The 20,571-nt window shown below is 41.9% G+C and overlaps 1 protein-coding gene across 5 annotated transcripts in view; it reads right to left on the bottom strand.

Annotated features, from left to right (window-relative positions):
* Window positions 1-20,571, bottom strand: part of baz1a (bromodomain adjacent to zinc finger domain, 1A) — a 112,155-nt gene that overhangs the window by 61,185 nt on the left and 30,399 nt on the right. For 3 of the 5 annotated variants that reach the window (XR_015080275.1, XM_086003365.1, XM_086003366.1), the window contains exons 16-19: window positions 19,272-19,379; window positions 3,478-3,620; window positions 2,372-3,091; window positions 1,031-1,197 (exon numbers count right to left, since the gene is read on the bottom strand). Coding sequence is in view for 4 of the 5 variants with exons in the window: in XM_086003365.1 (XP_085859491.1) it covers window positions 1,031-1,197; window positions 2,372-3,091; window positions 3,478-3,620; window positions 19,272-19,379 (1,138 nt within the window). In the remaining variant the exon portion in view is untranslated. The remainder of the gene's footprint in view (window positions 1-1,030; window positions 1,198-2,371; window positions 3,092-3,477; window positions 3,621-19,271; window positions 19,380-20,571) is intronic. The other 2 variants (XM_086003368.1, XM_086003367.1) reach the window with 2 other exon arrangements.

Below are 20,571 nucleotides of genomic sequence, written 5' to 3'. Positions count from 1 at the left end.
GGCATAGAATTCAAGAGCAGGGAGGTTATGCTTGAACTGTACAAAACATTAGTTAGACCACAGCTGGAGTACTGCGTACAGTTCCGGTCACCACATTACAGGAAAGATGTGGTTGCACTGGAGAGGGTACAGAGGTGATTTACGAGGATGTTGCCAGGACTGGAGAATTTTAGCTACGAGGAAAGATTGGACTGGCTGGGGTTGTTTTCTTTGGCGCAGAGGAGGCTGAGGGGAGACTTAATTAAGGTGTATAAAATTATGGAGGGGCCTAGATAGAGTGGATAGGAAGGACCTATTTCCCCTAGCAGAGGTCCTCAATAACCAGGGGGCAGAGATTTAAAGTAATTGCTAAAAGGATTAGAGGGAAATTGAGGAGAACCTTTTGCACCCAGAGGGTGGTGGGTGTCTGGAACTCGCTGCCTGAAAGGGTAGTAGAGGCAGAAACTCTCATCGCATTTAAAATGTACTTGGCTATGCACTTGACGTGCTGTAGCCTACAAGGCTACAGACCAAGAGCTGGAAAGTGGAATTAGGCTGCGTAGCTCTTTATCGGCCAGCACAGATACGATGGGCCGATTAGCCTCCTTCTGTGCCGTAAATTTCTATGATTCTATGAACTTCCATATGCAACCGTTTCCAATTAATCCAAAACAATCTCCCCTTCATTATACACCCTAATTACCAACTATATCCACTGATCATCAATAGTTTCCTGAATACTCAACCCCCAGAACTCACTTTAACCAAGTAAGGTGCTCCCACAAATCATACTATCCTGTAGTAAGTGTTACAATAGTTCAATTTCCACTAAAACAACATATTGGGATGGGAGAAAAGGAAAGGGAATGTTAAGGATTTAAAGACAAGTAATAGTAATCTGAACATACAAGCATAAAAGAAACTTGATGGAAAACTGACCACAGTATTAAAGAAACACTACACATACAGAAAGTGTGCTATATGCAAGACTCTATATAGAGATTATAAAAATATGAAATTTCAAACCCTGCGACAGATTTGATATACATACTTTTATTCCTCCCAGAGTTCCTTGCCAGGTTCGATCTTCAATGTCCAGCAGCAGATCCTTCAATCGCAGTTCAAGCTGTTTCTCAGCAGATAATGGGGACATGTCATGTGTGCTGTGAGCACCTTTTAATGTACTTCGAGTAGGCTTGCTCTCCACTGGAGCTTTATCTGTAAATCAGCAATATTGTACTGGCTTGATTTGTATTCTCCCTCAGCATTTTTCAAGCCATTTTCCCCCCCCACCCAATGCCTCACTTGCACCAGGTCTCTGCCAATATTGCCTTTTGAACAGAAGTGAGGCGCCCACCCAGCAACCACAGTATAATACAAAGATACCAATTCTCTGCCTTATTTTCATGCTTTCTGACGAAAGATCATCGACCTGAAACGTTCTGTTTCTCTCGCCACAGATACTGCCTGACCTGAGTATTTCTAGCGTTTTCGGTTTTTATTTCAGATTTCCAGCATCTGCAGTACAGGTATTTTGCTTTTTAAAATTATTTCTTGCAGCTCTGCACCTGCATAAAGTCCATGATAAATCAGAAGTATAAAATAGTCAACTGGTCCTTAAGCCAGTTAACACAAACTTGGTAGAGTACGTGTTTATTTCAATTACTCGGCTATGATTCTACACAAGTCAGCTGACATCACTCCAGTAATGAAACAAGTGCGCGTTAGTTGTAATCAGTCATTAGTCGAGCACCTATGGTACTATTGGTCAGGAGGAGAACCCAATCCAACGCAAGCTGTTCATTTATTGTGCTATTAACACATTACCATGTAAAACACTGAATGGAGTTTTTAAAACTGAGAATTATTTTGATGGTATTAAATAAGCACCAAGTTAAAAATAAAATGATCAATTACAAAAATAATTGGACACACCCTTGCATATCTGTTTTCAGTATTAAAACTAAAGTGTCAAACTACAGCTATTGAAATCTGAACATCTTAAGCAGATAGAATGTTTCACTGTATAATATGAATATCCCATCATGCATATAAACAGAAAGCCAATACAAAACAGCAATGAACTAAATCACTATGGGGCTGTCCATAGCATGAAACCTGCATTCGGCTGTGGGCAACTGAACTGCTGCAGCATCAATAGAATTTTAAATTTATTCCACTAATCAAAACAACATTTTATCCAAAAATGCTAACAGTACTAGGGTATTGCATCTAACCTCAAATTATGGATTAACTTTTCCCCACCTATTCCAAAAGTATAAGCTTATATTTCATTGCTTCTAATGGCAAAGCAAATATTAATAGCTTTCAGATGCTCAGGTGTAAGAATATACTGAGGTTAAGTAACTAGTAACGGTTGTAAAATCCTTACCTGGAATGTTGAATCTTTCCACAGGAAAGTTAGTAAGGAACTCAGTTAGTCGGCTTTTCTCCTGGAGAATAGTTTCTTTCAAGGTGTTCTCTCGGTTTCCCCTCGAGTTAAGTGCTTCAATCAGTTGATCCAATTGTTCTGGTGAAGAATAAAAACTCCATCGATTCGGCTTGTTTACTGGCCTGTGCAACTCTGCTGTATAGCTGGTGTCGAGAATTTGGCCCTGGTTTGAGGTAGATGGCTGTGAAGATTGCAAAGGAGAAACTGAAGAGTTTTGGTCCTGAGAAACATTTTTGCCATGTGGCTCATGCTGCTTTTGGTCCGTCTTCCCTGAAGCTCCATTCCCTGAGAATTCAGTACCTTGTGCTTTATCATTAAGTTTTTTATTTCCCTGAGACTCCAAGTTCTCACCTAGAGTTTTGACAGGACAAGGTTGTAACATGTCCTCCATCAAACCTTCATAGTCTTCTTCCACAAACAAGCCTGGCACAGAATTTAAAGCCCAATACCTACGGTACATACGGTCACGCCCCAGAGGGAGAATATTGGTGCAGGATGTAGCATTTTGAATTTTCCCTCCAAGTTCTTTTTCCTTATTTTGCTGCTCACGTTTCAAAGCTTCCTCTTCCTCTGGAGTTAAGATTTCTTTCTTTTCTACTACAGCTTCTTCAGTTTCCTCGTGATTCTGGGCACTTTTAAAACCAATTTGATTTTTCTTTCCTATACACCCACACAAAAAATAAAAGCAAAACCTTAAGTACTCAAAATACAGTATCACAGCATACTGATCAGAATATTACAGCACAAGAGGTGGCCATTTGGCACAATGTCCACGTTACTGCTATCTCTAATTACAGATATCTATTCGAATCATGTAGCTGCCTTTTCCTTATATTACTTTATATTTCCCTTTCCAATTCAATCAGCAAGTACAAAAGACAGGTTTACCATTTAGGGAATATAGTTATGATGTAATAAACCAATTTTGATTTTAAAAATGGAATAAAAATTTTGAAACTTAAAATGTATGCATTTTTTTCCTGGATATGTCTTGGTGGAAACCCCCCCCCCACATCAATACAGGAAATAGCAATTCTAGGCTCAACCTTTCTGACCCCTTTTACTTGATCCCAATTCTTCCTCATCTTCTGTGGCTGTATCATGGCCTCTATCCTTGTGTGCAGACTCCCGGCTTTCTGTGCTGGTGTCGAGTTCTTCCTGAGTTGTGTCCTGAGTCATGTCCTCTTCACTTCAAAAGAAAAAAATTGCATTTACTATGAGAAAGCAAAAATATGTCCTCAAATCCCCTCGCGGCCACCCCACCCCCCCCAACCATAAATGTTGTTCTACTCCTGGAGTAAAATACCTCGGTACCAGTCACATTCCATCACCTCAACCCAATTAACATTCATGTCAAGCATTACAATTATGGCAGGTTATTCCACATCAGGAAAGGGTAAGGGTTCATAGTGGAGTCCAATCCTGTTCTCATCCAGTGTACCCACAAGTCCACTTCCAACAAGAATCATTAGATAGTATTCAGGAATTCAAGTGATTTCCCCTCCCTAACCTTTACTTGAGCTCTGATCAGTGGCCAGAGATTGAACTCGATACCTTAAAACGGGCTTGATCAAAATACACAATCCTGTTATAGGCTCCATGGTGTGGTGGTGGATAAAGAAACAAACTGCCTAAAGTAGTAGGTAATTAGCTTAGTTATTTGTTACAGAACCTGCTAACACATTCACTACAACAATGGTTCAAGATACTTTAATGTTTTCGTTCAAGGTAAATTATTGGTCACTCAAAAATAAGGCTCAAGGAAAAAAAAGCAGAATTTCTTATTATGTACCCCAAACAGAGGCTAGCTACAAACAAAAACAAACAAAATTATGGATATTTTAAACTAGAGATTGAGGGTAAACAGACCCAGGAGGGTGGTCAACCAGTGAGAGTGGCCATTAAGTAAAAAGTACATTCAGATAGAGAATATAGGGCATGCCATATTAGCTTGAGTAATGAGCCATATTTAGTTAACAGCCTAACGGTGCGTGGACATTTATCCAATAGTGATCATAACATGATCAAGTTCAACATATTTTTTGAAAAGGAGAAATGTGAAACAGCTACTAAGATTCTCTATTTAGGCAAGGCTGACTTAAACGGGACGAGACAGAGACTGCCCACAGTAAACTGGACAAATGACAGACGATCAGTGGGAGACATTCAAAAAATAATTTAATGTGATACAGAACCAGTTTATTCCCCGAAGGGGCAAGAGCTCTACTTGCCAAAAAAAGCCATGGATAACTAAAAAGAGGTAAGGGACAGCATCAAACTAAAAGAAAAGCCAGACAAAAATGCAAAAAATTGCACAGATCCTGGCGAATGAGAAAAGTTCAAAAAAACAGCAAAGGGTGACAAAACAGATAACAAGAGCTACAAAAAGGGAGTATGAAAGAAACTTGCAAGGGATATCAAAATCAACAAATTTTTTTTACAATTATATTAGGAATAAAGAGGGTGGTTAGGAATAATGCTGGCTGCTTGAAAACTGGTAACGGTGATATGGTCAATGATAATAAGGAAATAGCAGACATGTTGAATAACTACTTTGCGTCAGTACTTAGAGAGGAAGAGGATAGCATGCCGGAAATCCCAAGGAAACTAATATTGAATCAGGGACAAGGAACAAAATTATGTAAGCAAAATAATAGTAATGAAGAAAATAATGGCACTAAAGAGTAATAAATCCCCAGGGCCAGATGATTTTGATATCCCTTGCAAGTTTCCATCCCAGGGTTTTAAAGGAAGTAGCTGAGCACATTGCAGATGCCTTAACTATAATCTTCCAAAGTTCTCTCGATTCAGGCACCATTCCTTTAGATTGGAAAATTGCGCATGTCACTTCGCTATTTAAGAATGGTGAGGGGGAAATCCAGAGAATTATAAACTAGTTAGCCTAACATCTGTTGTCGGGAAATTAGATGCTAGAGTCTTCATCTGATCAGAGAGAGCCAGCATGGATTTGTAAAAAGGTCATGCCTGATGAATCTGATTTAGAAGTGACTAAAGTAGCGGACAGGGGAATGTCTATGGATGTTATTTATACAGACTTCCAGAAGGCATTTGATAAAATCCCTCATAAGAGATTTTTAACCAAGGTTAAAAATTTGCCCATGGAATTAAATTATTGACTTGGTTAGGAAATTGGCTGAGCAGCAGCAGGAGAGAGGGTAGGGATAATGGGCAGGTACTCTAATTGGCAGGATGTGACTAGTGTCCCCCCGCAGGAATCGCTGTTGGGGCCTCAACAATCACTATGTATTAACGAATCAGATGTTGGGAAAGAATGCCACATATACAAATTTGCCGATAACACAAAGATAGGTGGCATTGAAGGCAGTGTAGATTAAAGCATAAAATTACAAAGAAATATTGACACCATTGTTCAAGGGTGTAGGGACAATCCTAGTAACTGCAGGCTGGTCAGTTTAACATCAGTGGTGGGTAAAGTTTTAGAAACAAAATTAACGGGCATTTGGAGCGGTTTAAACTAATTGAGAGCCAACACAGGTTTGTAAAAAGATCATGTTTGACTAATCTAATTGAATTTTTTGATGAAGTAACAGAGGATTGATGAAGGGAATGCAATGGATGTTGTCTACATGGATTTTCAGAAGGCATTTGACAAAGTACCACATAGAAGGCTGGTTAACAAAATTGAGGCTCATGGAATAGGTGGGTCAGTGGCAGCTTGGATAAGGAATTGGCTTAAGGACAGAAAACAGCAAGTTGTGGTAAATGGCTGTATTTCAGACTGGAGGATGGTAGACAGTGGTGTTCCCCAAGGGTCAGTGCTGGGGCCACTGCTTTTTTGATATATATATTGACCTGGATATTGGAATACAGAGTAGAATTTCTCAATTTGCCAATGACACCAAACTTGGGGGGGGGTTGGCAAAGTGATGATGATACCAATCGACTGCAACTGGACATAGAAAGACTAGCATAATGGGCAGACAAGTGGCAGATGGAATGAGGAGATGCATTTTGGCAGAAGGAACAGGGAGAGGCAATATACACTTAATGGCACAGTTTTAAAGAGTGTGCAGGGACAGAGGGACCTGGGAGTTAATGTGCATAGGTCCTTGAAGGTGGCAGGACAGAGAGAGTGGTTAACAAAGCATTGGGATCTTGGACTTCACAGGAGGTATTGAGTACAAAAGTAGAGAGGTTATGCTGAACCTTTATAAAGCGCTGGTTAGGCCACAACTGAAGTATTGCGTCCAGTTCTGGTCACCACACTTTAGGAAGGATGTGAAGACGCTTGAGAGGGTGCAGAGGAGATTTACCAGAATGGTTCTGGGGATGCGGGATCTTAGCTACATGGACAGGTTGGAGAAGCTGGATTTGTTTTCATTAGAGCAAAGGAGGTTGAGGGATGATTTGATAGAGGTGTACAAGATTATGATGGGTTTGGATAAGCTAGACGGGGAAAGGCTGTTCCCACTAATTGATGGTACAAGACCTAGGGGACACAGATTTAAGGTTTTGGGCAAGAGATACAGGGGGGACGCGAGGAAAAACTTTTAAATTTTTTTTTAAAATAAACACAGCGAGTGGTGACGACCTGGAATTTGCTGCCGACGGAAGTGGTGGAAGCGGAGACACTCAATGTTTTCAAGGGGAGACTGATAGGCACTTGAGGGAAATAAACTTGCAGGGCTACGGGGATAGAGCGGGGGAATGGGACTGACTGGATTGCTCTACAGAGAGCTGGCATGGACTCGATGGGCCGAATGGCCTCCTTCTGTGCTGTTATGACTATGACTATAATAGATGAATGGGCAAAACTGTGGCAAATGGATTTCAAAGTAGGCAAATGTGAGGTCATCCACCTAAAAAGGATAGAAAAAGGAGTTTGATAAAGTACCAAATAATAGACCGGTTAGCAAAATTGAAGCCCATGGAATCAAATGGGCAGTGGCTGCGTAGATATGAAATTGGCCAAGGACCAGAGAGCAGAGGTGAATAGTTGTTTTTCCAGACTAAAGTGTGCAGTAGTGTCCCCCAGGGGTCGGTGTTGGGACCACTGCTCTTTGATATATATTAATAATGACCTGGACTTTGGTATACAGGACAGAATTTCAAAGTTTGCAAATGATGCAAAACTCAGAAATGTAGTAAACAGCAAGTAGGATAGTAACAGACTTCAGGAGGACAGAGGCTGATGAAATTGGGCAGACACATGGCAGATGAAATGTAACGTAGAGAAGTGTGAAGTGATACATTTTGGTAGGAAGAATGAGAGGCAATATAAACTAAATGGTACAATTTTAAAGTGGGTGCAGGAACAGAAAGACCTGGGGGTGTATGTACACAAGTCTTTGAAAGTGGCAGGGCAAGCGGAGAAGGCTGTTTAAAAAAAGTATACTGGATCCTTGGCTTTATTAATAGAGGCACACAGAATACATGAGGTTATGCTAAATCTTTATAAAACACTGGTAAGGCCCCAACTGGAGTATGTGTGCACAATTCTGGGTACCACACTAGAGAGGGTGCAGAAGAAATTTACTAGAATGGTACCATGGATAAAGACTCGAGTTATAAATCATAGAATGGTTACAGCACGGAAGGCGGTCATTCAGCCCGTCCCGGCTCTCTGCAAGAGCATCTCCGCTCATCCCATTCACCCACCCTTTCCCTGTAGCCCTGGAACTTCTCTTTCCAGGTACTTATCCAACTCCCTTTTGAAAGCAGTTATTGAGTCTGCCTCCACCACCCTTTCAGGCAGTGCATTCCAGATCCTAACCACTCTCTGCGTAAAAAAGTTTTTTTCTTATGCAGCCTTTGGTTCTTTTGTCAATCACCTTAAATCTGTCCCCTCTGGTTCTCAACCCTTGCGCCAATGGGAACAGTTTCCCTCCATCTACTCTGTCCAGACCCCTCATGACTTTGAACACCTCTATCAAATCTCCTCTTAATCTTCTCTGCTCTAAGGAGAACAACCCCAGCTTCTCCAGTCTATCCACTTAACGGAAGTCCCTCATCCCTGGAATCATTCTCGTAAATCTTTTCTGCACCCTCTCTAAGGCCTTCACATCCTTCCTAAAATGTGGTGCCCAGAGCTGGACACAACACTCCAGTTGAGGCCGAACCAGTGTTTTATAAAGGTTCATCATAATTTCCACGCTTTTGCACTCTACATGGTCAAGTATCCCATAAGCTTTTTTAACTGCTTTCTCAACCTGCCCTGCCACCTTCAAAGATTTGTGCACATATACCCCCAGGTCTCTGTTCATGCACCCACTTTAGGATTGTACCCTTTAGTTTATATTTCCTCTCTTCATTCTTCCGACCAAAATGTATCCCTTCGCACTTTTCTGTGTTAAATTTCATCTGCCACGTGTCCACCCATTCCACCAGTCTATCTATGTCTTCTTGAAGTCCATCACTATCCTCCTCACTGTTCACTATACTTCCAAGTGTTGGGTCATCTACAAATTTTGAAATTGTGCCCTGTACACCCACATCCAAGTCATTAATATATGTCAAGAAAAGCAGTGGTCCTAGTACCGACCCCTGGGGATCGCCACTGTATACATTCCTCTAGTCCGCAAAACAACAGTTCACTATTACTCTATTTCCTGTCACTTAGCCAATTTTGTATCCATGCTGCCACTGTCCCTTTTATTCCATGGGCTTCAACTTTGCTGGCAATCCCATTATGGGGCACTTTGTCGAACGCCTTTTGGAAATCCATGTACACCATGCCAACCACAATGCCCTCATCAACCCTCGCTGTTACTGCATCAAAAAGCTATTAAGTTGGTTAAACACTATTTGCCTTTAACAAATTCGTGTTGGCTTTTCTTAATTAATCCACATCTATCCAAGTGACTTGTTAATTTTGTCCCCGATTACTGTTTCGAAAAGCTTCCCCATTACCTAGGTTAAAGTGACCGGCCTATAGTTGCTGGGTATATTCTTACACCCTTTTTTGAAGAATGGTGTAACATTTGAAATTCTCCAGTCCTCTGGCACCACCCCAGTTTCTAAGGAGGATTGGGAGATTATGGCCAGTACCTCTGCGATTTCTTCCTTCACTTCCCTCAGCATCCTAGGAATCATCCCATACAGTCCTGGTGACTTATCTACTTTATATAAGCACACCCAGCCTTTCTAGTACCTCATCTTTATCAATTCGTATCCCATCCAGTATCTCCTCCTTCACTATGTCTATGACAGCATCTTCTTCCTTGGTGAAGACAGATAAAGTACAGGAAACTCTAGTTTAAACAACACCTAAATATCCAGAATTCTCTATTAACCAGCAAAATTCAGGAGTAGGTTCAGGAACCCAAAGGTAAGTTTTACTGTATATTTGTGGCTGTGTAACTGGGGTTCTCGTACTTTTTGCCGTGTAACCAGGGCTCCAGCACCTGTGGCCGTGTAACTGGGGCTCCTGCACAAGTGGCCCTGTAACCGGGGCTCCTGGATCTGTGGCCATGTAACCGGGGCTCCTGTACCTGTGGCCGTGTAACCGGGGCTCCTGTACCTGTGGCCGTGTAACCGGGGCTCCTGCACAAGTGGCCGTGTAACCGGGGCTCCTGTACCTGTGACCTTGTAACCGGGATTCCTGTACCTGTGGCCGTGTAACCGGGGCTCCTGGATCTGTGGCCGTGTAACCAGGGCTCCTGCACAAGTGGCCGTGTAACCAGGGCTCCTGGATCTGTGGCCGTGTAACCGGGGTTCCTGTACCTGTGGCCGTGTAACCGGGGCTCCTGCACAAGTGGCCGTGTAACCAGGGCTCCTGGATCTGTGGTTGTGTAACCGGGGTTCCTGTACCTGTGGCCGTGTAACCGGGGCTCCTGCACAAGTGGCCGTGTAACCAGGGCTCCTGGATCTGTGGTTGTGTAACCGGGGTTCCTGTACCTGTGGCCATTTAACAGGGGCTCCTGCACCTGTGTAACTGGGCTCTCGTACCTTGGTAGGTATACCTCTGTTATCCGGAATTTTTAATTACCCTATCCCGGTCCCGTAGGTGCCGGATACCAAAGGGTTTCCTGTACTCGTTTCATACCTCAGCCATACCCTCTGCCTCCGTGTGTAGGTGGCCTTTTTTGGTCCCTAATTGGCCCCACCCAATCTCCTACAACCTGTTTACTATTTATATGCCTATAGAAAACTTTTAGATTACCTTTTGTTAGCTGCCATTCTATTCTTATACTCTCTCTTTGCCCCTTTACTTTTTCACTTCTCCTCTGAACTTTCTATATTTAGCCTGATTCTCAGATGTATTCTCGACCTGACATCGGTCATACGTGCTCCTTTTCTGCTTCATCGTACTCTCCATCTCTTTCATCATCCAGGGAGCTCTGACTTTGGTTGCCCTACCTTTTCCCCCCTAGTGGGAATGTACCACGATTGTACCTGAACTATTTCCTCTTTAAAGGCAGCCCATTGTTCCATTACAGTTTTGCCCGCCAGTCTTTGGGTTGAAAATGGATCTGGCATGGGTAAATTGGAATCACTGAAATTTGTCTTCCTCCAATTAAGTATTTGTACTCAAGATTGCTCCCTGTCCTTTTCCCTAGCTAATCTAAACCTTATGATACTATGATCACTGATCCTTAAATGTTCCACTACTGACACTTGACCTACCTCATTCCCCAGAACCAGATCCAGCAATGCCTCCTTCCTCATTGGGCCAGAAACATACTGGTCAAGAAAGTTCTCCTGAACCCACTTCAGAAATTCTTCCCCCTGTCTGCCCTTCACGCTATTACTATCCCAGTCTATATTAGGATAGTTGAAGTCCCCCATTATCACTACTCTAGTTCTTGCATCTCTCTGCAAATTTGCTCCTCCTTATTTTTCCCACTTGTTGGTGGCCTATAGAATACACCTAGTAGTGTAATGCCACCTCTATTGTTTAACTCTAACCAAAGAGTCTGTCCTTGACCCTTCCAGGACATCATCTCTCTCCAGCACCTTAACCAATACTGCCACATCACCTCCTATCTTTAGTGGAGAGACTAGAGAAACTGGGGTTGTTTTCCTTACAGCAGAGAAGGTTAAAAGGAGATTTGATTGGAGTAAATAAGGAGAAAGTTTCCAGCGGCAGAGGACACAGATTTAAGATAACGGTCAAATGAACCAGAGGTGACACGAAGAATTTTTTTTTTCCCCCCAAGTTCTGATGATCCGGAATGAAAGGGTGGTGGAAGCAGATTCAATAATAAATTTCAAAAGGGAATTGGATAAACAACATAAGTGATGTCAAACTCTGAGCACTGAATAAAGCCAAGTTATTCTATTTTCCCCCATAACCTATGAATTTTTTATTTTATTATTTATTCACTTCCCTTTTAAAAGCTATTACAGACTCTGCTTCCACTTGTTTCTGGCTGGGCACTGTCCTACCAACTCTTCCACTAAAAATTCTAACTTTCCCCATCATTCATTTGGTGATGAATCTTAAATTATACCCTCTAAATTACCAGTGAAAACAGTTCTTCCCTATTTATCTTATCAAAATCCTTCATAATTATGAACACTTCTAGCAGATCTTCTGTTAACCTTCTTGTTTCTAATGGAGCCCCAGATTCTCTACTCGCCACAACTTAAGCTCCTCATCCTTGGTATCATCAGTGAATTGCTTTTGCAGCCTCTCCATGTCTTAAAGTAGGGCACCCTAAACTGTAAACAATATTCTAACTTATAAAAATTGCATTATCTCTTGGCTTTTGCACTTTATGTTCCCATTTCTCAAACCCAAGATTTTATATGCTTGGTTAAATTTTTATTAACTAACAAAAATTATCAGAATAGGATGTTGGAGTTAGAGGCATATGACGTGACAGATAATTGATACAAGATCACAGAAATGTGGCTCACCTAAGAAAATGAGGATTAATTTAATATGATATGGTACAAGACATCTATGAAAGACAGAAGAGGAGGACAGCTATTTTATATGGTCAGGGAAAATTAGAAATTCAGGAAGTTGAATTTATACCTCAGGGGAAGAGGTAATGAGAGTCTGGTTTGAATTACCAAATAGGATGAGGACAGGAAGTTACAATAGGGATCTACCACAGAATAAAGAGGGCATGTAACAATGTATGCTTTTGGAGTTTTATTCTTTTTGCTCTAGATAGTTTCTAGTTTCAGCAGGTCAGAACACACCCAAGGTGAGCTTTTGTCCCTCAAGTTTCAGAGTTGCCTACATATCTAGGCAAGCTAATAGTGCCCAAACAGCAAATAGAAAATCCTTTTCATGTTATTTTATTTTACCGATTTGAACACACGAGCTCACATGATGCTCCTTGACTGGAGATGGGTAAACTAACGAGACTGTGATTTACACTTCAAATGCCAAACAAGTTTATTAAAACAGTGGAATAAATGACAGATTTTATTATAGTAATTAAATTGTCTTAAGTGGTGATTCTTTTCCTTTTCTGACCATCTACAGAAGCTATTGCTGGCCAAAGCTTCAGACAGACTAAAATTTCAACCAGTCAGGCTGAAAAAATATTTAGGAACGTGACCAGGACCAAACAAATTTAAATAACTGCACAGATTAGTTTTTGTCCCGTTATGTTAAAGAACCCACTAGGGATATTTAACATCCAAGCCTGGTAACAGGTAATCAGGACAGTTTAATAGTATAGAAGTAGCAAAACTGATTAAATTAGTGATCAGTAGCAATCAGCACCGGTGGAGTAAGACAAAACTCTTATTATTTTGGATAGATAAACGTCCTAAGAACGGAAGGAAGTTAACTGGAAAGTATTGCATTACTGAAGACAGAACTCTTCAAAATGTATGTTGAATATGCATGATTAATATATGGTCAAGAAACATGTACACTAAATAGGCAATCCCAGAGATGGCTGAAGAGGACAGTTGAAAACCAGATAGGAAAGTTGCCTAAATAGGTTGAAGAAAGGTACCAAAAAAGGGCCCAAGAATGCAAATAACAAAGACACATTCTTCCAAGATCATAATAGTAAATGAATAGCTAAAGGGAAAGCTAGAATGCCAAGAGGAAAAAAACAGTAGTGAAATATTGTGGGATCTTGCTGTGCACAAAATAGCCACTGCATTTGCTTATATAATAAATGCACTTCAAAGTAATTCATTGCACTTGAAGCGCATGGAGATATTTCAGAGATATGATAAGGTAAGATACAAGATGAAACTTTCCCCTCATCTATTTTGAAAGGAGGCAGTTGGGAGGGTAGGGGAGGAAGAGAATAAGAAACTTGATTTCATTGATTACAAAATATTAAAATGGTTTAGACAGTGTAAATTCACAGGAAACAGGACCAGAAGACATAGATTTAAAATACATGAGTGAGGAATAATTTAAATACATTAGGAAGAATTTCCTTACTCACTGAAAAATTATTAGAACAGCCAGAGTAGCAGAGTCTAAAACTTAGCGGTGCTCAAGCTCAAAATATCCACCTTCACTTCCCCAACCTTAGTGTTTGCCTCCATTCTTGCATCCCACTATGTAACCCCTGCTTCTTTAACAGTGGGGTAACTGCTTATCCCCTGCTCCCTCATGGAGCCACTAGTCATGTTCGCTCCAACTCTCCACCTACTTCCCTTTACCTTACCACCTCTCCAGTTTTAAAAAGACAGTCATAATGGCACAGGAGGCAGCCATTCGGCACATCGAGTCTGTGCTGATTCTCTAGAGCAATCCAGTCAGTCCCATTCTCCCGCAAGTTTATTTCCCTCAAGTGCCTATCCAGTCTCCCCTTGAAAACATGGAGTGTTTCCGCTTCCACCGGCAGCGAATTCCAGGTCATCACCACTCGCTGCATAAAAAAGTTTTCCCTCACATCACCCCTGTATCTCTTACCCAAAACCTTAAATCTGTGTCCCCTCGTCCTTGTACCATCATCAACTAGTGGGAACAGCCTTTCCTAGTCTAGCCTATCCAAACCCTTCATAATTTTGTACACCTCTATCAAATCACCCCTCAACCACCTTTGCTCTAATGAAAACAAATCCAGCTTCTCCAACCTGTCCTTGTAGCCAAGATCCCCCATCCCCGGAACCATTCCGGTAAATCTCCTCTGCGCCCTCTCAAGGGTCTTCACATCCTTCCTAAAGTGTGGTGACCAGAAACATAGAAGATAGGAGCAGGAGTAGGCCATTCGGCCCCCTCGAGCCTGCTCCGCCATTCAATGAGATCATGGCTGATCATCCAAATTCAGTACCCTGTCCCTGCCTTCTCCCCATATCCCTTGATCCCTTTAGCCTTAAGAAATATATCTAACTCCTTCTTGAATATATTTAATGAACTGGCCTCCACCACCCTCTGTGGCAGAGAATTCCACAGGTTCACCACTCTCTGGGTGAAGAAATTCCTCCTCATCTCTGTCCTAAATGGCTTACCCCTTATCCTTAGACTGTGACCCCTGGTTCTGGACTCCCCAGCCATTGGGAACATCCTTCCTGCATCTAGTCTGTCCAGGCCTGACAGAACTTTATAGGTTTCGATGAGATCCCCTCTCAATCTTCCAAACTCCAGTGAGTATAAGCCCAATCGACACAATCTCTCCTCATACGTCATTCCTGCCATCCCAGGTATCAGCCTGGTGAATCTTCGCTGCACTCCTTCCATGGCAAGAACATCCTTCCTCAGATAAAGGCGACCAAAACTGCACACAATACTCAAGGTGCGGTCTCACCAAGGCCCTGTACAACTGCAGCAAGACATCCTTGTTCCTGTACTCGAACCCTCTTGCTACGAAGGCCAACATACCATTTGCTTTCTTAACCACCTGCTGCACCTGCATGCTTCAGCGACTGGTGCACAAGAACACCCAGGTCTCTGCACTTCCCCTTCTCCCAATCTATTGCCATTCAAATAAAAATCTGCCTTCCTGTTTTTGCCATCAAAGTGGATAACCTCGCATTTATCCACATTATACAGGAAACTCTTTTATCCGGCACCGACGTGGTGCCGGTTCATCAAAAATTCCAGATAACCGAGAGCTATAGTAAAAGATACGGAGAGCTGAGAGCACGGTATACAACAACAAACCCGGTTGCTTAGCAACAGGTGCAGAACAATGGCCACAATATCCAAGCGTCCTTGTTGCTTAGCAACAGCTGCAGCCACACCCATTGCACAGCCACAGATCGAGGAAGGCCAGTAGTATGAAGTAAAACTTACCTGAACCTACTCCTGAATTTTGCCGGTTAACCAAGATTTCCGGTTATTTAGGTGCCGGTAAATCGAGAGTTTCCTGTAGTGCATTTGCCATGTTTCTGCCCAATCACCCAACATGTCCAAATCGTACTGGAGTTTCACAACATCCTCCTCACAGCATACCCTCCCACCCAGCTTTGTGTCGTCTGCAAATTTGGAGATACTACATCCAATTCCCTCGTCCAGATCATCATTAATATATACTGTGAACAGCTGGGGTCCTAGGACCGATCCTTGCGGTACCCCACTAGTCACTGCCTGCCACTCTGAAAACGACCCGTTTATTCCAACTCTTTGCTTTCTATCTGCCAACCAGTTCTCTATCCAAGTCAATACCTTGCCCCCAATCCCATGTGCCTTAATTTTGCACGCTAATCTCTTATGCGGGACCTTATCGAAAGCCTTCTGAAAGTGCAAATACACCACATCCACTGGTTCTCCCTTATCTATTCTACCAGTTACATCCTCAAAAAATTCCAGTAGATTAGTCAAGCACTATTTACCTTTTGTAAATCCATGCTGACTTTGTCCGATCCTGTCACTGCTTTCCAAGTGCTTTGCTATTACATCTTTTATAATGGACTCTAACATTTTCCCCACTACCGATATCAGGCTATACAGGCTATAATTCCCCGCTTTTTCTCTAGTGGGGTAACATTAGCTACCCGCCAATCCATGGGTACTGTTCCAGAGTCTAGCAAGTTCTGGAAGATGACCAGCAATGCATCTACTATCTCCAGGGCCACTTCCTTAAGTACCTTAGGATGTAGATTATCAGGCCCTGGGGATTTATCGGCCTTCAATCCCGTCAACTTCCCCAAAACCATTTCCCTACAAATACTAATTTCTTTCAGTTCCTCCCTCTCATTAGTCCCTATGTTCCCCGACATCTGAGGTTATTTGTGTCCTCCTTTGTGAAGACAGAACCAAAATATGTATTTATAATTGGTCTGCCATTTCTTTGTTCCCCATTATAAATTCCCCTGATTCTGACTGTAAGGGACCTACGCTTGACTTCACCAATCTTTTTCTCTTCACATATCTATAAAAGCTTTTACAGTCAGTTTTTATGTTCCCTGCAAGCTTATTTCATAATCTATTTTCCTCCTCTTAAATTAATCCCTTTGTCCTCCTTTGCTGAATCCTAAACTGCTCCCAATCCTCAGGTTTGCTGCTTTTTTTGGCCAATTTCTATGTCCTCTCTTTGGATCTTGTTATCCCTATTTTCCCTTGTTAGCCACAGTTGAGTCACCTTTTTAAATTAATTTTATACCAAACTGGGATAAACAAATTCTGTAGTTCATCCATGCGATCTTTGAATGTTTGCCATTGCCTATCCACCGTCAACCCTTTGAGTGACATTCGCCAATCAATCCTACCCAACTCGCGTCTCATACCATCATAGCTCCCTTTATTTAAATTCAGGACCTTAGTCTCGGAGTCAACTACTTCACTCTCCATCTTAATGAAGAATTCTATCATATGATCGCTCCGACCCAAGGGGCCTCGCACAAGATTGCTAATTAATCCTCTCTCATTGCATAATACCCAGTCTAAGATGGCCTGATCCCTAGTTGGTTCCTCGGCATATTGGTCCAGGAAAGCATCCCGTATACACTCCAGGAATTCCTCCTCAGTATTGTTACTAATTTGGTTAGCCCAATCTATATGTAGATTAAAGTCACCCATGATGACTGCTGTGCCCTTATTGCACGCTTCTCTAATTTCCCTTTTAATGCCATCCCCAACCTCTGCATTATTGTTTGGGGGTCTATACACCACTCCCACTAACGTTTTCTGCCCTTTGGTATTTCTCAGTTCTACCCATACAGATTCCACATCATCAGAGCTAATATCCTTCCTTTCAATTGTGTTAATCCCCTCTTTAACCAGCAATGTTACCCCACCTCCTTTTCCTGGATGCAATACTCCAGTTGTGGCCTGACCAGCACTTTATAAAGATTCAGCATAACTTCTCTACTTCTGTACTCAATACCTCCATTTATGAAGCCCAAGATCCCATATGCTTTGTTAACCACTCTCTCAATATGTCCTGCCACCTTCAGGGACCTATGCACATTAACTCACAGGTCCCTCTGTCCCTGCACACTTTAAAACGGTGCTGTTAAGTGTATATTGCCTCTCCCTATTCCTTCTGCCAAAATGCATCACCTTACTTCTCTGTATTAAATTCCATCTGCCACTTGTCAGCCCACCTTTCTATGTCCAGTTGCAGCCGATTGGTATCATCACGGTTTGCCAGCCCCCCCAAGTTTGGTGTCATTGGCAAATTAAGAAATTCTACTCTGTATTCCAATATCCAGGTCATTTATATATATCAAAAAAAAAAGCAGTGGCCCCAGCACTGACCCTTGGGGAACACCACTGGCTACCATCCGCCAGTCTGAAAAACAACCATTTACCACAACTAGCAGTTTTCTGTCCTTAAGCCAATTCCTTATCCACTGACCCACCTATTCCATGAGCCTCAATTTCATTAACCAGCCTTCTATGTGGTACTTTGTCAAACGTCTTCCTAAGATCCATGTAGACAACATCCATTGCATTCCCTTCATCAATCCTCCGTTACTTCATCAAAAAATTCAATTGGGTTAGTCAAACACGATCTGCCTTTTACAAATCAGCGTTAGCTCTCCTTAATTAGCGTAAACCTCTCCAAATGCCCGTTAATTTTTTCCTTGATTATTGTTTGTAAAACTTTACCCACCACTGATGTTAAACTGACAGGCCTGTAGTTACTAGGATTGTCCTTGCACCCTTTCTTGAACAATGGTGTCACTTTTGCCACTTTCCAATCCTCAGGCACCTCCCCTGCATCTAGGGAAGATTGGAAAATTATGGCAAACCCTTCCGCTATCTCCTACCCCAATTCCCTTAGCAATCCAGGATGCAAGCCATCTGGACCAGGCGACTTATCCACTCTAAGCATACCCAGCCTTTCTAGTACATCCTGTATCAATTTTCACCCCTTCCATTGCTTCTACCTTTTCCACTTCGACCGACATCTCTAATGTTGTTTTCTGTCCTGCTCTGTCTTTTTTCCCCCCCTCCCTAACATTAAGCACTTTGAGATGGGTTCCTGCAACAAAAAGTATAGAGATGCAAGCTGTTGAATACTTTTTAACAGATAAATTGGGCGACGTGGAGTCTATTGACAATTTTTTTTTAAATTGCAATTCATTTAGTTTTTTTTTAATTAGCAGAATAGCATTCCTGTTCCATCAAATTTGCCTTTTATATCCTGGTAAACCGAATGGGTTAAAAGCACTGGTAGCTACGCAACAAGCAAAGTACTAGATTTTTAACCATTTGACATTTACACAGTACTGGTTGGGGGTGGAGGGTGGCATGCGCAATCATTTAATGCAGATTTGTTGGCTAACAATTATAAAGCAGCATAGAAGTATGTTTAGGGCCACAGTGCACAATCCCTGTGGTTTACCACCTAGCACATTTTAGATTGTAGTCACGACCATAAGTTAAGCCTAAAGCGCAACTTAGCTCTGTACTTTGATCATAATTCTTTTTGTCCAGCTCATCAGAATGTAGAAGTTTCCAAAATGCACTTTCCCTTGCTCCTCACACCAGATGTGTGTAATATTGCTTTAATGAGCCAGCATTAAAAACAAAACTTACATTGCATTTCCTTTTGAGTTTCTCTGTTCCTCTTCTTTTATCCGGTCATGTCTATCCTTGATCTTTTGTTCTTGTTCTTTCAGTCGCTCTTCTTTTTTCTTGCGATATCTGTAAAATGATGTTAAGTTTAATTTCACTTTCTAAAGTTTAATTTCACTATCTAAAGGCTATGTGGAAGAAAACAGCCTGAAACTTAGCACTTTCTTGTGGCAAAGTGGTAGCAGTTAGGCTATCCTTTCTACATTGAAATAGATAAGATATTTTTCCTGTTCTTCAATGAGTAAAGAATGCAGGTTTCAAGCTGGATTTAAACAAAAAAAAACTAAGAGGCAGGAGTAGTTGCAGTAAGGTGGCAAGAGGAAAGAGATCCAGACAGCAGTGTTCTATGCCACTGAAACAAATCTCCAGCATATGCATTTTCAAAACAAATGCAAAATTTGATGCTGGAAGCCACTTATTTAAAAGCCTCAGACAAACGCATGATTTTAGTCAAATGTCATCACAAATAATTAATTTGCAAGCGTCCACTTATAAATTTCTGTGGTAGTAGTGTAAAACGAACATTAAAATAAAAAAATTGTAACTGAAAACTCTAATAGCTTCTTCAAAGAAAGAATACACTATGCTTACAAGACATGTCCCAAGTGAGGAGAGGCCGTTAAGAAAACAAAATTACTGTATATAATTTAGTAGAATTGAATAATTTACTACGAAGATGCTATTTAGAATTACACCTGCTTCAGTACAGAGAAAGGTCTACACAGACTTCATTGCAAATGTGCAGAGTGGATGCAATTGCCAGAAGTGACTTGTTTAGCATGCCTCAGAGTCAAACGGTTGTAGCCCAATTGCAAACAATCTAGCCGAACTTAGAGTGCTGCATTGTTAGAGATGCAGTCTGCTTGTTCAGGTGGCATTTTAAAAAATTCATTTATGGGATGTGGGCGTCGCTGGCAAGGCCAGCAATTATTGCCCATCCCTAATTGCCCTCGAGGAGGTGGTGGTGAGCCGCTTTCTTGAACCGCTGCAGTCCATGTGGTGAAGGTACTCCCGCAGGGCTGTTAGGTAGGGAATGCCAGGATTTTGACCCAGTGACTATGAAGAATCGGCGATATACTTCTAAGTCAGGAATGCCGTGCAACTTGGAGGTGGTGGTGGTGTTCCCCCCCCCATGCGTCTGCTGCCCTTGTCCTTCTAGGTGGAAGAGGTCGTGGGTTTGGGAGGTGCTGCCGAAGAAGCCTTGGTGAGTTGCTGTAGTGCATCTTGTAGATGGTACACACTGCAGCCATGGTACGTCAGT

This window comes from Somniosus microcephalus, chromosome 12 (assembly GCF_052327205.1).
Source record: "Somniosus microcephalus isolate GS21.2 chromosome 12, FLI_Smic_1.0, whole genome shotgun sequence".
NCBI classification, from domain to species: domain Eukaryota; kingdom Metazoa; phylum Chordata; class Chondrichthyes; order Squaliformes; family Somniosidae; genus Somniosus; species Somniosus microcephalus.
Note: the sequence above shows the minus strand (reverse complement) of the source record. Positions and strands in the feature narration are given on the sequence as shown.